The sequence below is a fragment of the Lepisosteus oculatus genome, chromosome 2 (genome assembly GCF_040954835.1).
Source record: "Lepisosteus oculatus isolate fLepOcu1 chromosome 2, fLepOcu1.hap2, whole genome shotgun sequence".
NCBI lineage: Eukaryota > Metazoa > Chordata > Actinopteri > Semionotiformes > Lepisosteidae > Lepisosteus > Lepisosteus oculatus.
In genome coordinates, this window is record NC_090697.1 from 54,447,444 (window position 1) to 54,467,400 (window position 19,957).

General features: G+C 37.0%; 1 protein-coding gene across 3 annotated transcripts in view; it reads right to left on the reverse strand.

Annotated features, from left to right (window-relative positions):
• LOC102690452 (fasciculation and elongation protein zeta-2) overlaps positions 1-19,957 on the reverse strand; it is an 84,188-nt gene that overhangs the window by 46,065 nt on the left and 18,166 nt on the right. For all 3 annotated transcript variants that reach the window (XM_015345305.2, XM_015345298.2, XM_015345308.2), the window contains exon 2: positions 9,026-9,134. In XM_015345305.2, the coding sequence (XP_015200791.1) occupies positions 9,026-9,134 (109 nt within the window). The remainder of the gene's footprint in view (positions 1-9,025; positions 9,135-19,957) is intronic.

A 19,957-nucleotide genomic window follows, 5' to 3' on the forward strand; every position in this document is an offset into this window, starting at 1 on the left:
ATCTCCTTCTCTCGCCCTGCCCCCTGGTTCAATGACCAGCTGTGGTCCATGAAGGCAGCCTCTGGCAAACTTGAGCGTAGGTGGCTTCTTTCTAGCCTAAATGTACATTATCAGGCTTGGAGAGATTACTTATCTGAATATAAGGTTACTATAGAGTCTGCTAGATCTACCTACTTCTCTCACATCATTGAAAATCACCAAAACAACCCCAGACATCTTTTCTCCACCATCAACAGACTGCTCAAGCCAAACTGCCCCACCACATTACCTGCCTCATCACAACTTTGCAACACATTCTTAGATTTCTTTAGTTCTAAGATTGACAACATCCGGCATCACATTCTCTCCACTACACATATCATTTCCATACCTCCTCCCTCCTCATCCAACTTCTCTGGTTCCCTTCTGTGCAGCCTCTCTCTTCTTAACTAAGCATCCCTCAATAAACTAGTTACACACATTAAACCCACCACATCTATTTTAGATCCCATTCCCACCACTTTATTCCAGTCCTGTTTCTCTTCTCTCTGTCCCATTGTCCTCAATATTATACATGAATCCATGAGCACTGGCATTGTACCAACGGTCCTCAAAACTGCTGCCATTACCCCGGTGCCAAAAAAGCCTAAAATGGCTCTTTACAATCTTAACAATTTTCGCCCCATCTCCAACTTACCCTTTCTTGCTGAAATTCTAGAACGTGCTGTCACACTTCAGTTACATAACCACCTCATGACAAACAACCTTTTTGAACCTCTCCAATCTGGCTTCCATCAACTTCACAGCACAGAAACTGCCCTGATCAAAGTCACTAACGATCTTCTAATAGCGTCTGGTTCTGGTTCTCTTTCTATACTCATCCTCCTTGATCTCAGTGCTGCTTTTGACACTGTTGACCATGACATCTTACTTTCTCGTCTTGAGACTGTGTTTGGAGTTTCTGACACTGCTCTCAAATGGTTCAAATCTTACCTCACTGATCGCTGTCACTTTGTCTCTCTTAATGGGTATAGGTCTGAAATTGGTCTTGTTAAGTCTGGTGTTCCTCAGGGCTCAATACTGGGCCCCTTGCTCTTCAGCATTTACATGTTCCCACTTGGTCAGCTTTTAAGATCACATGGCCTCAGCTTTCATTTTTACGCTGACAATACTCAAATATACATCCATACCAAACCTGACACTGATGTGACTGTCTCTACTCTATCTAATTGCATCTCTGACAAAAAATTTGGATGACTCAAAACTTCCTTCATCTTAACTGCGACAAGACTGAAGTCATGCTTATTGGCACCCCCCATCAACTTTATAAAGCCAGTCCTGTAACCCTATCTGTAGATGGCTCTGTAATTGAGCTTCAATCAATATTGAAAAACCTTGGGGTTATATTCGATTCTGGCTTAACATTCGACCCACATGTGCAGCATACTGTCAAAACATCTTTTTTACCTACGAAATATCGCTAGACTACACCCTATGCTATCATTAACTGTGGCTGAAAAGCTGATCAACACATTTGTATTCTCTCAAATTGACTACTGTAATGCTCTACACGCTGGGGTATCTAAATCTACTCTGAACAAACTGCAGTATGTCCAAAATTCAGCAGCCAGAATCCTGACCAGGTCTAGTGCAAGTGTTCACATTACTCCTATCCTGGAGTCCTTGCACTGGCTTCTGGTCAAATTCCATGTAAACTTTAAAATCCTCATGTTCACCTATAAGGCTCTGCATGGCTTGGCACCTCTGTACCTGTCTGAACTATTATCGCCATACTCCCCCCCACGCAACCTTCGCTCTTCTAATTCTGCTCTCCTTACTGTCCCCAAAGCCTGTCTACATTGTATGGGTGACAGGGCTTTCTCCTGTTATTCCCCCAAGCTCTGGAACTCTCTCCCCAAGGATATCAGAGAGTCACCTTCTCTAAACTCCTTCAAATCCAGACTCAAAACCCTCTTCTTCAGAAAAGCCTTTACTTAACTGATTCCATTCTTCACGCCTCTGCTTTTCTTAGTACCACCATCCATGTCTCCTCTGTATATTGTTAATTGTGTTTTATCTTGTGTATTCTTTTTATTTATTGTTGTTGTCATCCTGTAAAGCGCTTTGAGTAGCCACCTTTAAAGGCGCTATATAAAATGAAGTTTTATTATTATTATTATTATTATTATTATTATTATTATAACTACCTATTTGAAACTATGTTTGCTATTAATTCATATAAGGCTCTCTGACACATTTGCTGTTTTTTATTTGTGCTTTCCCCCATCCATAACTAAACAGCCAAATAGAAATGGCTTAAGCTACATACACAATTGTGTAACTGACAGTTTGAGGTAGGTTATCGTGTAAGTTTCGCTTTGTTGCTGATAGGTTAAGCTTTTGAAACTCAGCCCCAAAGTCATGTGACTGATTTTTCGCTGGTTAAATGCAAGGATCACAAGCACTGCCATGTTAACTAAGATGTGTAGTTTTTAATTCAGTTTGAATTGTAACTGTACGTGCTGTCTTCGTATTTGGCCAGGACATGAGGGCGCGCCAAAAACTTTCAGTGCTGTCATCTCTGCTTTAAAGGTACCCCCCTCAAACCTTGAACATTTGCCCAGCACACGAGTCCCCCTTCCCCCCTCCCCAGACACAGACAGATTGACAAAGCAATTGGGAAGTATTAACTTTCCAGCCATTACAAGCCACTGCAGCAGCCTCAAATAAATAAAAAAAAAACTTTTTGGTCTCCTGATGGTAACTGTAACAAATAGTCACATTTCACATCCTTGCGAAACAATCATGACGTTCTCATCAAATCAAAGGTTTGATGTTTTTAAATTATTTTTTTTATATAAATTGATAAAGAATTACAAATTATAAACACATCCTCCAGGTGTGGAGAACAAAATCAGCATGATGTATTTCACTGAAAGAGAAAATCTGGCTTTATCAAATTTGCCTGGCCATCTAACAAACAGCCAATCAGACGTCAATTATATAATGTGACTGCTTTCCAGTTCAGTAGATGCTAAAACAGAAACAGGCATTAAAACCAAATCTATTCTTCCTTGAGCTGGTATAATAAGTCTCAATGCATTTACAGAATTAAAGTCAATCCTCACCAGTCATTCTATAGCTAAAACACATTAATCAATATAAAGTAATGGAGAAAAGGACTGTGAAGGTTTGCTTCCTAGTTCTTTGTCTGCTTGCTGGTTATTTACTCATTGCCTTTCCTTCTGCTTGTCATATAATGACAAGCATCATTCTTGCATACATCTAAATAACAATGCCTATGATAATGCACATATGTGTTTTATGACAAGTAAATATGTCAGCACTCTTCATAGTTTTTTTTTTCTGGACTGTTTGGAAATGATTTGCAATTGAGTTGAGTACAGATCAAATCAACTACTTTCCATCTGAATTTTCAATCATTCTTTAATCCCACACAGTAGTTTCATTTCAGATAATCTAATATTAAAATAAGTATATTCATCCTAAGTATGTAAAAACTATTTTACATATTTACAACTTCTTAGCATTCATTATTGATGTATTATCTCACAAAAACCTGCAAAAGAACATAAAAACATTAAGGTTACAAATAGGGCTGGGCGATATGGCCATAAACATTATCACAATAAAAATTTTCATATCAGTCGATATCGATTATTATCACGATAAATGTCAAATCATTATTAAAGGCAGAATTTTTCTCCTGAGTGAAAGTTGAAGAAACCAGACAGTTAATTGGAAAATTAAACAACTCTTTATTTTAAGAACACAACAAACACTTGCCAAACAGCAGAAACATTAAACAAATCTGAGGTAGAGAGTACTCAAGTATTTTTTATGTCAAAATATGCATGAGTAAAATTTACAAAATAAATATCTTAATAGAAAAATTAAATACTGCAGTGTGATAAAACACACATAGAAGATGGCTCAGACAGACTGCAATGTTTAAAGTGCTCTGTTTTATGTCTGATCGTAAAAAGCCCAAATATCTCCAAACTACCGAAGTTGAATGATCTTTTCTGTCGACGATGTCATTGTCCTTCGAGCTGGTCGTTGGCAGCACTACATTTGCTTCAGTGTCGCTCATTTCTCCACTCTAACTACAATCCTGTCAGCCACCACCGTGTGGGTAAACAACACCATATTAGCTGCCCGGTCTGCAACACGCATGCGCACTCGCGCAGTATTTTCTGCGCATTTTCTGCGCATATCAAACATTTATTGAACTTCTGTTAAAATTATATCGCGGAAAATTATATCGCGATAATTATCGCCCAGCACTAGTTACAAATGAAAGCCAGCCACTGGTCACCCATAGTTGCTTTGGTGGCTTACAACTATCTGATCAAAGAATCTCATCCCTAAATCTTTCAAATCAGGACTAAACAATTATAATTATACTTTGTCAACATGGCGGTGTAGTTTGTATCAGACACCTATGACCCTTGTTCTCAGTTATACATAAACATTCCCAAAGTTTTTCTTGTGTTTTTTACTTTTTGTTTCAGTGCTGATTTTGAAGTCCTTGTCTTTGTCAATGCCTTTGAGGGTTCAAGACTTAAAAGACTGAATTTAACTATGAGAGTAGGACATTCCTTTAAGACCAAGAATGTCAGTGCTCAACAATGTTTTTGTATCATGGACAGCAAAATTGCTACATATGGTCTTATTAGTACATTGAGCAAATTAAAAACACATCCCCTTGTTTCAAATTCTAGGAGACAAGAGAGAACTCTAATGCAAATTAAAATCCACAGCCATGCTACTCTCCCAGTTAATCACAAAACTATCATCACTTGGTGTGAATTTGTTTGTACAGCCATTTCTCATTGAACCACACCTCGGATTTTAATTCACAAAATCACAGTATATCCTTTGTGATCGGGCAGCAAGCTCAGAGTGGAGGGAAGCTCTGGTCTGTGGCTGTCATGACTCACAACGTCTACAACAAAACAGACAAGATTTCAATGCCCCAATAAGCACTGTTTACGGAGAATGGAGAATATTTTGCATACAAACATTTTGTTTTGAATATTTCTGACTTCCTGCAACTTTTGTCCCTGTGTGCAGTTAATGAGTAAAAGCAGAAGATAAGGTGAGAAAATAATCTATATTCTAACATTGTGGTTCAGGCACCATCTATGTAATTCTGTCAAATATGGCCACTAACACTTGTAAATAGTTTCATTGGAAGTCCAGCATTCACTGAATGTATTATTGTTTGTTATGTACATTTTCACACAGGATTTAATTAGTGGCATGTTTGGTATAAAAATGGCTTGTAAAGCGATAGGGAGGCCTGGGTTTAGAAGTCAGGGGTGAGTGCTTACAGTTTTAATTGTTGAGAAGGTGGGCTTCTTATAGTTCTTTACTTTGTAAAACCTACCAAAACTTGAAATAAAGCACCTTGTACATCAAAGCGACTATTCTCCAGAGGTTAAGTGCACAGATACCCAGAGCAACCTCACCTCAGGGAGGGTCTATCACACAGACATTATCAGATTATTACTTTAATGCCACCTGACTGGGTATACAGCTTCTCTGTACACAGGAATTTAACAGCATTGCACCTGTAGGAGATTGTTAATTCAGGGATAACAAAGTTAATAACTTCAGAATTAAAAATACACAACAACTATAATGTGTTACAGTCTAGCTCAGTGGTTTTCAACCTGTAGGCCGCAGGGGCTGAGGAAAGACACAGAGGAAGGCCCATCTACAAGCAAAGAAACCGCTTCAGTGTCTCAAACCGATAACCCAAAATCCAAACCCAAACTAAAAAAAGAGAAAAATTAGCAACTGGCTCTGGGCTTTATGTGCATGGGAACTGAGAACGAGCTGCTGCCACTGTGTGTTGTGTGTGTTATGAAACTCTTCATGGTAAAGTAGTGACAATTTCTAACGTCCAGAGTAAAATAGAAGCGACAATAAAAAGACTGGAAATGTGAGCCAAATGTATTGACTAGTCAAACTACGACTTGTTTGAATATTTGTCAGATTTTCTAACAAAAGAACAAATGCAGCTACCAGCCTCTGTCACAAAGTTAATTTCAGAGCACCTGCAAAGTTTGAGGACCCAACTGCGCGACTGCTTCCTGGCTCCAGATGTTCGGTTCAGCTGGATTGAAAATCCTTTTGTAAACCTATGCAAAGAGGACCTCACAAGTTTGAGCGCAAAGGAAACAAGACAGCCTTGTGGACCTATCCTGTGACAGTGCTTTAAAACTGATTTTATCAAAGAAATTCTTAACAAATTTTTGGCTTCATGTTTCTTCGGAGTATCCTGATCTTTCGGACAAAGCGGTGAGATTTTTGATGCAGTTTTTAACAACATATCTTTGTGAAACTGCATTTTCCGCGCAGCTAAAGAGCAAAAACAGGAGTAAGCTTCATGTTGAGCCAGACTTCCGCTTGCAGCTTTCCTTTCTGTAGCCCAACATCCACCTTTTGGTATCTGTCAAACAGAGCCAGCCCTCTCACTAAGTGAGCCAGAAAGAAGGTGTACGTGTTTACTGTCAGGCTAGTTGTAGGCTATGGAGTGACTGTGCATTCATGTGTCCATTGGAAAATCTACGTGTTCAATATAATGTAACGGATGGGGAGTTAAGATCTACTTCTGTTTTATAATTGTCCTGATAGTTGTGCATATTTTTGTTTCTCAACATCTTCATAAGTTCATTATGAAGGCTACCCCGTACTTCTGGAAAAATTTTCAGTTCGTTTTGATTCTGCTTGTTTAGTTTTGTTTTTGACAAGGTGTTACGTCCCAGTGTGTGTTCTGTGTGTGTTTTTTCTATGTTCCACACTGCTGACCCTTGATTGTTCTCCCTTCCCCATTGGCCCACCATCACTCCACTGTTTCAGTATGATGTCATCATTAATTAGCTCTCAGCCAATCAGAACACATCTTATTCACTATTTAACATGGAGGCTTTCAGAAAGAAAAGGCCTTTCGTTTGACTTCGGTCCCGTTTGGTTTTGGTTATCGCTTCGCTTCGTTTCGCTTCTGGTTATTGCTTCGGCTTCGTTTGTTGGTTTGTTTTGCTTTGTGTGTGTGTATTTTCGTATAGCTTCGGCTTTGTTGTTTTGTTGGTTTCCTGTTAGTTTCTTTGTACTTTCGTTTGTTTGTGTGTTCATCCTTGTTTTGTCATTACCTTGCCCCAGTGTTACATGTTCAACTTTTGTGTTCTTTTGTACCCTGCTCCTGTTGATTACTCTTGTTTTCCCTTATTTGTATTCCTGGTTCACTTGTGTTTTTGTGTGAACTTTTGTATATAAGGTTAGTTTAGGTTGTTGGGTACACTTACACACTTAGTTGATTTTGTATAAGTACACTAGTTTAGTATGGGTGAGTGCCATTTGTCTTGTATGGTTTTGGGTAGTCAGTGCAGGTTAGCTAGGGTGTTGAAGACGCCGAAGACCATGTGTTTCGGGTTTTCTTTTGTAGTCAGATTAGCTTTCCCTCACTGTCCTAGCCAGCTCCATTTTGTTTGTTATTTTCTTTTCTTTGGCACCACTCTAGTTCCTTACCCTTATCACGCTTCCTAGTCCCTTACCAAACCCACCTGCTTCCAAAATAATTATCCTAAATGTTACACCCCTTTACCCCTAGACACTTGGGGTCATAACACAAGGCTAGCGTTAAGTATGTGAGATATCATAATAAAGAAAGCGCTGTACTGGTGCCTTAGTTTTTACAATATTTTTTATTTTAACTTAATTTATTAATATTTTGTGAGGTGCTGGCTGGGCTCCTTCTGTAATCAATAAAAGGTCTTTGTAAAGCCATGTTTGTAGATTGTTTATGCATATTTTCTCTGATTACCGGTGTCGATTAGGCTACTGCTGAGGTATAGCGCTAGCCCCTTTCAAAACAGTGACTACGGCCTGGTTCTTGTATGGGCCACGGAAGTTTTTACAGTCGGTCATGTGGGCCGCGAGCTGTAATAGGTTGGGAACCTCTGATCTAGCTCATAGGTTCTTTCACTCTCTTATAACTAAAACACATTTATATTCTCAGACACAAGTTAATATACATTTACTATCGTGAACTAAACATCAAACATGCATTTGTAATAATAGCTCTCTCAAGAATTATAATTCTCGAAAGAGAATGAAATTTGATACTCAAAGATCCATTATCCAAATGTCCTTGATGGGTTGAAATTTCGCACTGGGCTGAGTTTCTGTAGTAAGGTGGGGTTCAGGTAGCTCTGCCAAAGGTAGTGTCTTGTTGACTTTGGTCTTTAACACTCTGTGCCCAGTTTGTCTTTCTGAGGTCCACAAGGTAGACAAATTCTGGATCTCGACAGAAAGAGCCCAATTGTCTAATTTAACTGATCAGGCCAAAATAATAGTGGGTTTATAAACAAAATTTCTTGTTTCAGGAAGAATATCTTGGACAGAATTCTGCACTATACTGACTCACTCTCTTAGCTTGACATCTTGGAGAAATGTGTTTTCTGACTTGGACTGCTTACAGTTATGTGGTAGTTAAAGTCAGTTTGTCAGTTTAGATAGATTACAAGTCAGTGGCTAACCAGTGAACCATGTGTTATGTTAAAGGTTTAATGAGGCAACATCACCAGTTGGCGACTGGCTTAGAGGCCATCAGAATTGGTACTGATACCCACCTTACAGATCCCCAATTGGTGGATCTTCTTTTGGGTGATTGACCATGCCCTGTAACTTTAAAATCAGGTCCAGATGTGTCTATAGATCTCTGCTAAACATTCAGGCACCAGCAGTTGACATCTGTCACAGGAGTTTAGATAGTGTTCTGGGGAAGACCGTTATCCAAAAGACAAACTTACCTCACTTTCCCCACATGCAAAGACCATTAAGTCATTCTGTTGCTCAGATCAAAGAAGGGGTCTCTTTAGCTACATTCCTGCGCATACAGAGAGATGCACCTGGATGCTTGGTCAGCACACACAAGGATTATTAGAAATCATTAAAAACATTTAAGCCGAAGTGAAATAATAGGCCTTGTTACTACACACCTGAAACTAGAACTTACCCTTTTTTCCATCAAATTGAGTGTGGGTAGGTGAAGAGAACGTGTATGGGATGTCTTCCAGTCAACCGGCATCACATTGCCATAATTATCTGTCAGGGCATTCCAGATTCTACAAAAACAAAAGGATAAATACCCATCAGCTTTATCGACACAATAAAACACTGGTAACTGTTCTAAAACATAGAAAATTAATAAATTAACAAATTTGACATATTTTACTTTACTTAAAGAATTAACCCAATGCAGTTTAAACTAGTAATAGTTTTCAAAAATAAAAATACTGTCTGTGCAAATACACAGGGTTAGGTCTATTGTATAATTAAATTTAAGAGACATTGACAACTACTTGTTGAGGCTTTAGAATCCAATAATCTAAGAAATAATTAGGATGGTTAATTTGGCAGTTGTCTTAACCATAAGAGTGAAAGTTTTTCTGACATCAGAAGCTATATCACCCTGCAGCTTACAACCAGCAACCCACTGAAGCTAAGCAGGTGTGAGCCTGGCCAGTACCTGGATGGGAGAACTCTGAAACGCCTTGTTTGTAAATACCATACATAGAGTAACGTGTGTGTTGTATGTTTTATTGTACATGGCATAGTGTCTTTCTGGTCATTTTTAATAAACATTTGTTTAACCAAGTGTGCATGGATTATGACTCCTTTCACTAAAGCTGTGCCAGAGAACAAAGAATTCACATGCCTCTAATTATACCAGCTACTCAGGTATATTCTAGAGAAATCACTTACAAGTTGAGGCTTATGAATATTTATTATACTTATTGACTAAACCACACTGTCAATTTCTGAATTTTACCATTTTCACAACCATCTGTAACAATATTAATAATTTTGTATACCCATGTTATGCTAATTTTGTTTTAAAAACACAAAAATCTTGATTCCACTTTCTTCCAACATCACATTTTGAGACTTTGTTCTTGGGTTAGTGTAAATACTGAAATTTAAGAATATAGAAAATCTAATAGGAGTCTGTTTTTTTTCTCCAATAACTAGGCTCTGAATACTTGTTCAAAACAAAACCAGAAACATTATACGAAAAGAAAAATGACAAAAAAGTCCACTTTAGAACAGAATTTGATCTGAAAAGATCTGCTATAGAAAAAGCTTATCTAAAAGGTAGAAATAGCTGTCATTCAGCCCATTCTGACTATTCAGAGACTTAGAGAAGAGGGTTTACAAGGTTCATGCATGTTAGCTTTTAGAATTGTTTTTGTTTCTCATAAGTAAACACCTATGGGAGCTTATTAGCCCCACTGAGATTCACACGAGATAGGACAGTGTTTATACAAAGAAATATTGCATTTAAATGAGAAAATTATTGTGTTTAAAAGCAATAATTAATTTGTGAACATGCAAGGTAGCATTGACTATAACAACAGTAGAATATCGTCACACCATAGGAGCACATGTACTGTTGTTAACATGAAATACACCTCCGTGTCAGTGAGCATTCCCATGTGAAGGCAAATGTGTTGTTTTTGCCGTTTCTGTGACAAGTAGAAATGACACGGCTTTCCAAATGTACATATGTTATTCTTGATGTGAAATGGTAGAAACATGTACTGTACATAGGTTTTGCCTACTCTTTAAACACTGAACAGAATACATTTACAATGACATGACAGACTTATACCTACAATTGGCTTATTGGTACTATTATTGTTGGTCACAGTAAACGGCAAGCCAACACTGGAATTGTTTTTCTTTTAGTTTGGCATTCCCCTATCTCTTTACACTCAAGTCTGTGCAAACAAATGGAGAAATACCATTTCTTCCTCACTCAAATTAGACTTTTTCTGCATTTTTCTGTGAAATTCCAAATTCAAATATCTTTGATGTCACCATACTGTAGTCTAAAAGCTTTTGAGGTTTTTCTACTTAAAAACTTAACGAATGACCAACAGTTACAGGTTAACACACACCAAAAGTTAAACAATAACACATTTTTGGATGGCTGAGAAAACCACTCCAGATCGTCTCTTTATAAAAATTCATTCAGAATTTCTCTGTATTTGTTCAATCACTTTTATTCATGGAAACAGACATATTAGACAATTTCTGGAAAGAGAAAATTGTGAAAATAGTGTGTCTCAACTTAAGAATCTGACTTTTGAAGAAAGACAATAAAATACATTTTTGTTTTAGTTCTGGATATTTCATTCTAATGTGTGAACTAAGTAAGACATACAAAATAATTAAAAGTTCAGACTGGATGTACAAGGGTTGCCCTTTCATTCAAGACCCTAACAAGGCCTGTACTCAATTATCTTTCCAAGATAATTAAAAGATCATTAAAATGTACATACATTCCAAGCACTGGGTCCATTTGGGGGACAGGGTGTATAAGTAAACCTACTGTTAAAACAGCAGTAAACAAGCCTGGTAGGAAGTTTTTGCACAGCTTCCTGACAAATTTAACAAAACACATGACTTCTCATAGTTTGAGCTCTAACACAGTAGTGATAAAGAAAAAAATGAGAAATTACTGCTGAGGATAATGAAGGACAGCCTTTCATTTTAATTACTGTTTAAATTATGAAAAAGTTATGACAGCCAGGGATGAAGTGTATCGTGCAGACAGCCATTTCACAGTACAAATAAAAATACTTTACTTTAATTACAGACACCCTGGCACCTATGTGGTCATTATATACCAATTATTTAAAAAAACATTTGCTCTTATCATTGACTAAATGGAGAGAAATACAGAAAAAATCAGTGATGTAAAGGCCACCGCAAATTGTACAATTCCTTTTCCAAGAATAAATCCCAGTCAAATAGAGAACCTCTTCATCCATCACTGAAGTGCAACACCCACCAGCTTGATGGATTGTAGCATTTGTTTGTTTTTTTTAGCTTTGGATATTTAATTCTAATGTGTCTACTGAGTTCAAGTGCTTCACTTTTACTTTTACATTCAACTCAGCTAAATCAACTAGTTCTGCTAGAATGGGAAAACGTCACTCAGTAAAAATAACACATAAAACTCCAACCGAGTTACCAGAGGAAAGGGGATCAAAATGTTGATGAGCTATGAAGTGAAAGCTAGATTTTGGACTGCTTGAAATTAAATTACCACAAGTGTGTCAAGTCAAATAGCTGTAATATCTTGCATAGTAATGTCTATCGGGGGTCATAAAGTGGCGCAGTGGTTAGCATTGCTGTCCCGCAGTTCTGGGGCCCTGGGTTCAATTGTGGACCTGAACTGCTATCTGCATGGAGTATCCATGTTCTTGCAGTGTTTACATGGGTTTATAGTGGGTTCTACAGTGTAAATACATACTTGTACGTAGGTCCTTGTGTGAGTGTGTGTACCATCCAGGGTCTTGTGCCTGTTGCTTGCTGAGACAGGCTCCAGCTCCCCTGCTACCCTGTGTTGGATGAAGTTGCTAGAAAATTGATGGATGAATGGAGTAATAACCTGGAGTAATCTCTAATCCATTTAGACAGCAGGTGAATATTCCTGCCAACACACGAGGGGAAGGAAACACTTAAGAACTAATGTAGCTATGTGACACATGAACATAGAACATTTATTGTACAAACCTAATACAAGGTACAGTACAAATTAAGTCATGCAACATCTGAATTCAATGTAACTGGGATAGAACCATGAATAATTAATTCAGCAATCAGTGCTCATCATTTGTATGTACACAAAGGGATTCTATCAAAACATCAAGCTTGATTTAAATAGTAATCCTAAAGGCAATCTGATTCTAGTAAGCTATACCTGAAAGTACTATGTACTGATGATTCCTCAAACAGCAATAAAAATACATGAGCAAGGGAAATAACATTTAATAAAAACAAGCACCAGCAAAAGCTGCTCTTAACTAAATGTTAAACAATTCTTAAAATCTTTGGTGAAGATTTCCTTTGATCTTAAAACTGATCTTAATTCAGACTGCACTTACCCAGTTTACATATTAGAACAATTAATAAAACAATTACTGTATTTGTGTCTTCAGAAAGAGGTAAGGTCATTATAAATGATCAATCTAGATTAAAAAAAGTTAGACAAGAATAAAAAAATAAATATTTCACAAATGTGTGTTGTTATGGTTGTCGACAAACACTAAAACTCTTTTAAAAAATCAGTTGATGGCATAATCAGGAATTTCTGGTATCTTACTTACACAGGAAAATAAATGCATAAATGTGTCCTCATTCCTTGATATTTCAGCACCACTTCACATCAATTTGATTCAAAATCAAAATACAGACAGCTAAAATCCCTTGCATTCCTTTCCCTTTTTAATCATTCATAAAAAAACTCAAATTTAAAAACAAATCAGAAGGCAACATTAAAAATTAAAAATATATTTTATTCAAGCAACAAAATTCCAGTTACCAAAATTTCAATTTATACAAATATTCAAAATCCTGAAAGGAATATAACTCCAAAAAACTACTTCTATTTCAACACTGAAACAAAAGTTGTATTGGGCTGAGGACTAGGAACAGAAAACAATTCTTTACATTAAGTATAGGGTGCATAAAACAAGTAGCCCAGTAAAGTTGATGTTATCATGTATTTCAAGAAATAGTTGGATGAGATACTCAGATCAATAGAATATGAATAACCTTGCAAAGCAAGACATATCAAATCCTCCAATTTGTAACTTGTATCTTATGCCAACTGTTTATCACTAAAGAAATCACATCCATATTTTCAGACATGCTGACCACAGTTCCTTAAAAAAGGCAAAGGAAAATGAATTAAATTACACATTACAATTTTTTTTGCTTCTGGGAATCTGAGTGTGTTGTACTGATAATAAATAGAAAATCTCCACAGTACTCATTCAAACTGATTCATTTTAAGGAAAATTATTTTTCAATTTATAGCATAACTCATTAGCTAGTTTTTACCCTCTCATTTGCTAGGCAGAATGGCACAGAAGACAAATCTAACAGCACAATGAACATCGGAATACCTCAATCCAAGCAGTACATTTAATCGACTTTGGCACGGATGAGGAAGTAGAATATAACCATTTTTGTAATGTTTTTTCTAAATATGGACACACTGGGGAAAACTGTTACTTGTTACTTACAAGCCTGAGGGTTATTCCTATTATCCCTGCCCACTCCCAAAAGACATACTATAAAAAACACTGATCAGTTGCCACTATTCACTCCCTCCTGGTTCCTGCTAAGATTTCCAGCCTACACAAAAATGCCAAATAAACCATCAAGTAATCTTTTAATTGTCTCTTATACTGGGAAAATAGTAAAAACTTAATAATAGATAATTTGATTTATGCTGCCAACACCAGGCATTGTAGTCAGGTAGTAAAAACAGAAACTAAACTTCTACCCACGTCTAATGCAGCTAAGTCTGATACATACTTAAGTCACATTGAGATGCAGCCATTCAAAATGCACAGCACAAACCCGTACCGCACGCAACTACGCCGCGCCGTACCGCGGTACGCGATTGGCTGGCCAAAATGACCGACAGGCACTAGTGGTGCATTGGTCTTTACTGTGAACATTTTAATCCGCTTAGTATTGAATATTTATATGGAATTTTACAACTAAAGAGAAATTTTAGAAGCTGAGCATAAAAAGAATAGAAGCATAACGCATCGGAAGGTCATAAACTATATTAATTTTAGGAACATAAACATATTATGTAAACTGTACTGTATATAATAATAATAATCATTGCTTACACTTATATAGCACTTTTCTGGACACTCCACTCAAAGCGTTTAACAGGAAATGGGGACTCCCCTCCACCACCACCAATGTTGCAGCATCCACCTGGATGATGTGACGGCAGCCATAGTGTGCCAGAACGCTCACCACACATCAGCGATCAGTGGGGAGAAGAGCAGAGTAATTAAGCCAATTTATAGAGGGGGATTGTTAGGAGGCCATGATTGATAAAGGCCAATGGGAAATTTGGCCAGGATGCCGGGGTACACCCCTACTCTTTTCGAGAAACACCCTGGGATTTTTAATGACCACAGAGAGTCAGGACCTCGGTTTTACATCTCATCCGAAGGATAGTCTTATGGCTGGTCTTGGTAGTTCAAAGAAAAAATACACACCAGTATTCCATTTCTCCCTAAACATTTCAGGCATCAAAGTCTTACATGTGGTTATTTCAGAAATGTTTTTACGTGCTCCTTCTGACCATATTACTGTACGTTTATATACTTTGTGAAAATTGATCGTTTGAACCTTTTCCGCAAAGACGTTCGTTATCAGAGTAAACAAAAGCATACTTTTAGAACTGGATAAATAGGGAATATAATATGGAATCGCGTAGCTAAATTAATAACGATATAACTATATTCATGTACTGTTGCACAAACAGTAGTATAAGACTTTCCATTGATATGTGTACTGCTGTTTCAGTGCTTGTCACATGACTGCATTGGTGGCATGATAGCTTAAGTGACTGACTTATAACACTGAGGTCGGGTGTTCAAATCCAGCTGTCGCCATGAGTTTTCTTTTAACAAATAAACTAAAATAAATAACTAAAATAAAAACATTATTTTGACCTTTTTTATATTTCTACATATCACAACATGTCTGTTCGTACTGTCTGTACACAGCGGTACCGCAGGATGTAGGGCGCAAACCCACGTGAGCCCGAAAGCCCTACATTCATGTGGCGCATTCGCCCGGCGCAGTGCGGTTTTCGCAGCCCTGTGTCTTCTCTCTATATAGGTTTATGTACACGCACTATAAACTATAAACTAAAATAGCAAATATTAGGGACACTATATTTATTTTTTTTTATATTTCTAAATATCACAATATGTTCGAAGCTAAGTCATTTATTGATAACAACGAATAATTTCAAACTGCTACTGTTATTATTACTGACAATAAATATTATCGACACAATATTGAATTTGTTGGTCTTTCTAAATATCACAAAACATTCAAAGTTAAGTGATTACCATTTAACAGGAATACATGCACTCGTTATCACAGTAAAAGAAACTCATACTTTTCAGAATTTAATTATTTTGGAAACTTTTTTACGTGCTCCTTCTGACCATAGTGTTTATATACTTTGTGAGAAAAGTGATATTTTAACCTTTTCTGCAAATATACTCGCTATCGGAGTAAACAAAAGCATATTTTTACAATTTGATTAATAGGGAATATAAGATGGAATCACATTATCTAAAGAGCATGCTTGCCAGCGCGGTGATGTCACCGCATTTCCCTCTGAATAGCTACTCAATAGGCAGTGAAAACATTTGTCTGTCTGTCTGTCCGTGGGGGAAAGGGGGACAGTCTTTCACTGGAAGGTATGCCTAGTCTACTCTGAGAATGTAGGGGGGAGGTCTTTTCACTGGTTAAGTTGTTAAACTGTTTTTTATTTATTTTTCGGCACAGCCAGCCAGCTGTCCATATCATTGGAAGGGAAACACAGAAAGCCTTCAAACCAAATGCATTTTAAAGACCACGACTTGTGAAAATCTTCACAGCCTCCACATAAAACTATCACTGAGCTAATTCTCTTTTTTTAAACCTCCGGTTTTTCAACGCTAACACACGTTCATAACGCAAGAAATACTGCTCAATAAGGTTTCGTGCGAAAAACCTGTATATCACCACAGGAAGCAGAACAGCCCAGCCTGTTCTTGCTTAACCTAGAAACTGAATGACTTTAAAAGCAATAAAAACAGGTTTCGATAGTTAAAAACTACTTTTTGTGCACAAAAAACAGGTGATTTTTCTTCCTCGTAATCAGATCTTTCTTTGAAAAATGTCTTTTATGTGTCGCAAAAAACTGACTTGCTTTAACAAATATAGTTATAGAGTAAAAATAAGAGAGTCCCCATTAGCCCCATTTTAAATTAAAACATAAACGCATGTTTAATTAAATGCCTTTATTGATTCACAATCTGACAATGCAACATAAACCGTTATCTTTGTCTTCTAAGTACCTTAATCATTTTTCAGCATAGCTTTCTCACCATTTAGATTTATTTTTCATACCATCGCTAAACAAAGCAGGAGCGTATTGTGATTCCTCTTGGGATCAAATATGGAAAGATTAGATTGTAGTCATTTTTATTTTTTTAATACATTTTTTTAAAAGTGTAAGCTATACTAAAAAGCTGTATTTATTTAATGCCACTTGATAATTATATTAATAGAGATAAGAATTCAAGTTGATACTGTTTAGACTTTTAATCATTTTAACCTGTATTACAGCATCTTACACATCAAACATTAAAAAGTCGGTATATTTTATAAAAGCAAGATTGCTCAGTTGGACTGTATAAAGCAAGTATTTTTTTTAATGTTTGTTATCGCTATTCTTGCAAGTACAAACAGCATTAACTGGAATGCTACAGAACCCTGAACAGACAATACACACTAGCCGAGTATGCAGTAGCTGTGTCAGTATTCTGTGTAAAGAAATCATGGACATCATGATATGAACATCATTGGGTGCTGGTTTTTCCAAAAGCTGTTGAGTAAAGAATATGAATTTTCATATGTGTATGCTCTAAGTTTCACTTTGTTACTTTCTCACCCACTGTGATTCGGGCACAGAAGGGTTAAAAAGAAAGTCAGACAGGCAGAGGGAAGCGTGAGTTGTGAAACTGTTACCTGTCCAGGACAAAGCAGTTAGAAAACAAGTGGACTTACACCTGCGAAAAGCGTTCCAATTTTAATGCGGAAGACATTTTTCATAAAAAATGATCTTGTACAGCCTGTAAACTGAAAATTTATGAAGGAGACATGTTGAGTATCACCTCTTTTTACACTTGGAAGAACATTCCAATGTTTATGCGACACTGAAGATATTATTAATAACCTTTTAAATCTGAAGGGAGATCTAAAGGGATCCACACAGCACAGGTCCCTGCTAGCTATTCAGAGGGAAAGACGTTGATGTCACCCCTCAGGCGTGCAGACACACGATTTAATGTCAGGCGTATTCATTAAAATGACATCACAACATTGTCCAATAATACTCTTCTTGTGTCTAATTTTTAGTTAAGGAGGATTTGAGCTACAGATCATAAAAAACAGGATTCACTTCTTTCACATTGATGATAATGATATCAGTAGCAGTTTGAAACTATTCTTTGTTATTAATAAATGACTTAGATTCAAAAATGTTGTGATATTTAGAAATATAAAAAGTCAATTGAGTGTCCATAATATTGCTATTTTGCTATTGCTATTTTAGTTTTTCAAAGAAATGTTTATTTGTTAAAAGAAAGTTAATGGTGATAGCTAGATTTGAACACCCAACCTCAGGGTTATAAGTCAGTCACTTAAGCTATCACGCCACTGACGCAGGCACATGCCAAGCACTGAAACAGCCATACACATATCAATAGAAAGTCTTATACTAGTGTTTGTGCTACAGTACATGAATATAATTATATTGTTATTAATTTCTTCAGATACACGATTCCATATTATATTCCCTATTAATCAATCTTAAAGTGTGCTTTTGTTTACTCTGATATCGAGCGTGTTCACAGAAAAGCTTAACTATCACTTTTCTCAAAAAGTACTGTATATAAACGTACAGCAACATGGTCAGAAGGAGCACGTAAAAACGTTTCCGAAATATCCACATGTAAGACTTTGATGCTTAAAATGTTTAGGGAGAAATGGAATACTGGTGTGTATTTTTTTCTTTAAAACTACCAAGACCAGCAATATAAAGTTTACATAATATGTTTATGTTCCTAAATTAATATCGTTTAAGAGCATGTGAAAGGCATGGTGAATTGGAGATTCTCAAAACTTACCTTGTATGATTGAAAACAAATAATGGATCAACAAAATGCTGTTGTGTTACTTTTTGTCAATGAAAAAATAAAGTATTTTCGGTAACAAAAAATGTGGACCAGGGTAATAAGTTGAGTTTACAGCTTGTCCAAGGTCATTAATTATTAATACTATTAGTAAAATCTTCGGTAAAGACTTTGATGCTTAAAAAAATTCTGCATAATTAAAATATTTATGATAAAGGTGGTAGGTTGTGTACTTTTGTCCAACTGAGCAATCTTGCTTTCATAAAATATACCATTTTTTATGTATAATGATTAACATGCTGTAATACACAGTTTAAATTTAAAAGTCTAAAGAGTATACAACTTAAATTCTTAATTGAATAAAGATGCTGGAAACGGACACTTTTAAGCTACACTGTTTCCAGACACCCACAAGTATCAAGTTCATAGTCACAGCAGTGATTGGGATTCGAAACCAGCTGTTTTCTGGTGACAGCTCAAATGTTGTACAGGTTAAGCTTTATTAGCTCCATCTGCCGGTTTTACAAGGTGATTCCGGATACTATTAACATAATCTAATTTGCATACGGTTGTAGTGGCAATGCTTGTTAATAAGACAGAATTAAGTGTTGCTGTGCTTTCCCAAATGAGGCCCCATCTCTCTCTTCATCTCTGTGGTGTAGCCACAGAGAAACTATTCATGCAGGCTGATTTAAGGTTTCTTTTGATAAGGGACAGCTCCCAAATGAGGATGCACTTAGCTAAACCTGGCTATCATTATTAATGGTCATCCATTGGCCCCTATCTGTCTAGGGAGAGCCAGATGGACATCTGGACTGCATTCCTAAGGGTCAGGAGTAAGTGACTCATATCTCACCTTGATCAACTAATCAGGGACTGGTAGGGCCGAGTAACCCACGTGGGTCTCTGATGCCCATGAAACTTTCAGCCAATGAACGAGCTGAAGTTCCTCCAGGTAAAAACAGGCAACACAGAGCTTCTAAGGAGAATTCCTGGGGTGCGAGACTATTCTAAAGAATTCCAGGGCAGGACAGCCCAGGAGCAGAAAGGCTCCCAAGGGCAGTACATTCTCGCAGCGCGCCTCCTGACCATCCTGAGACTCAGCACGGACAACCATGTTACGGCAAGTGTGTCCGAGTGCCAGA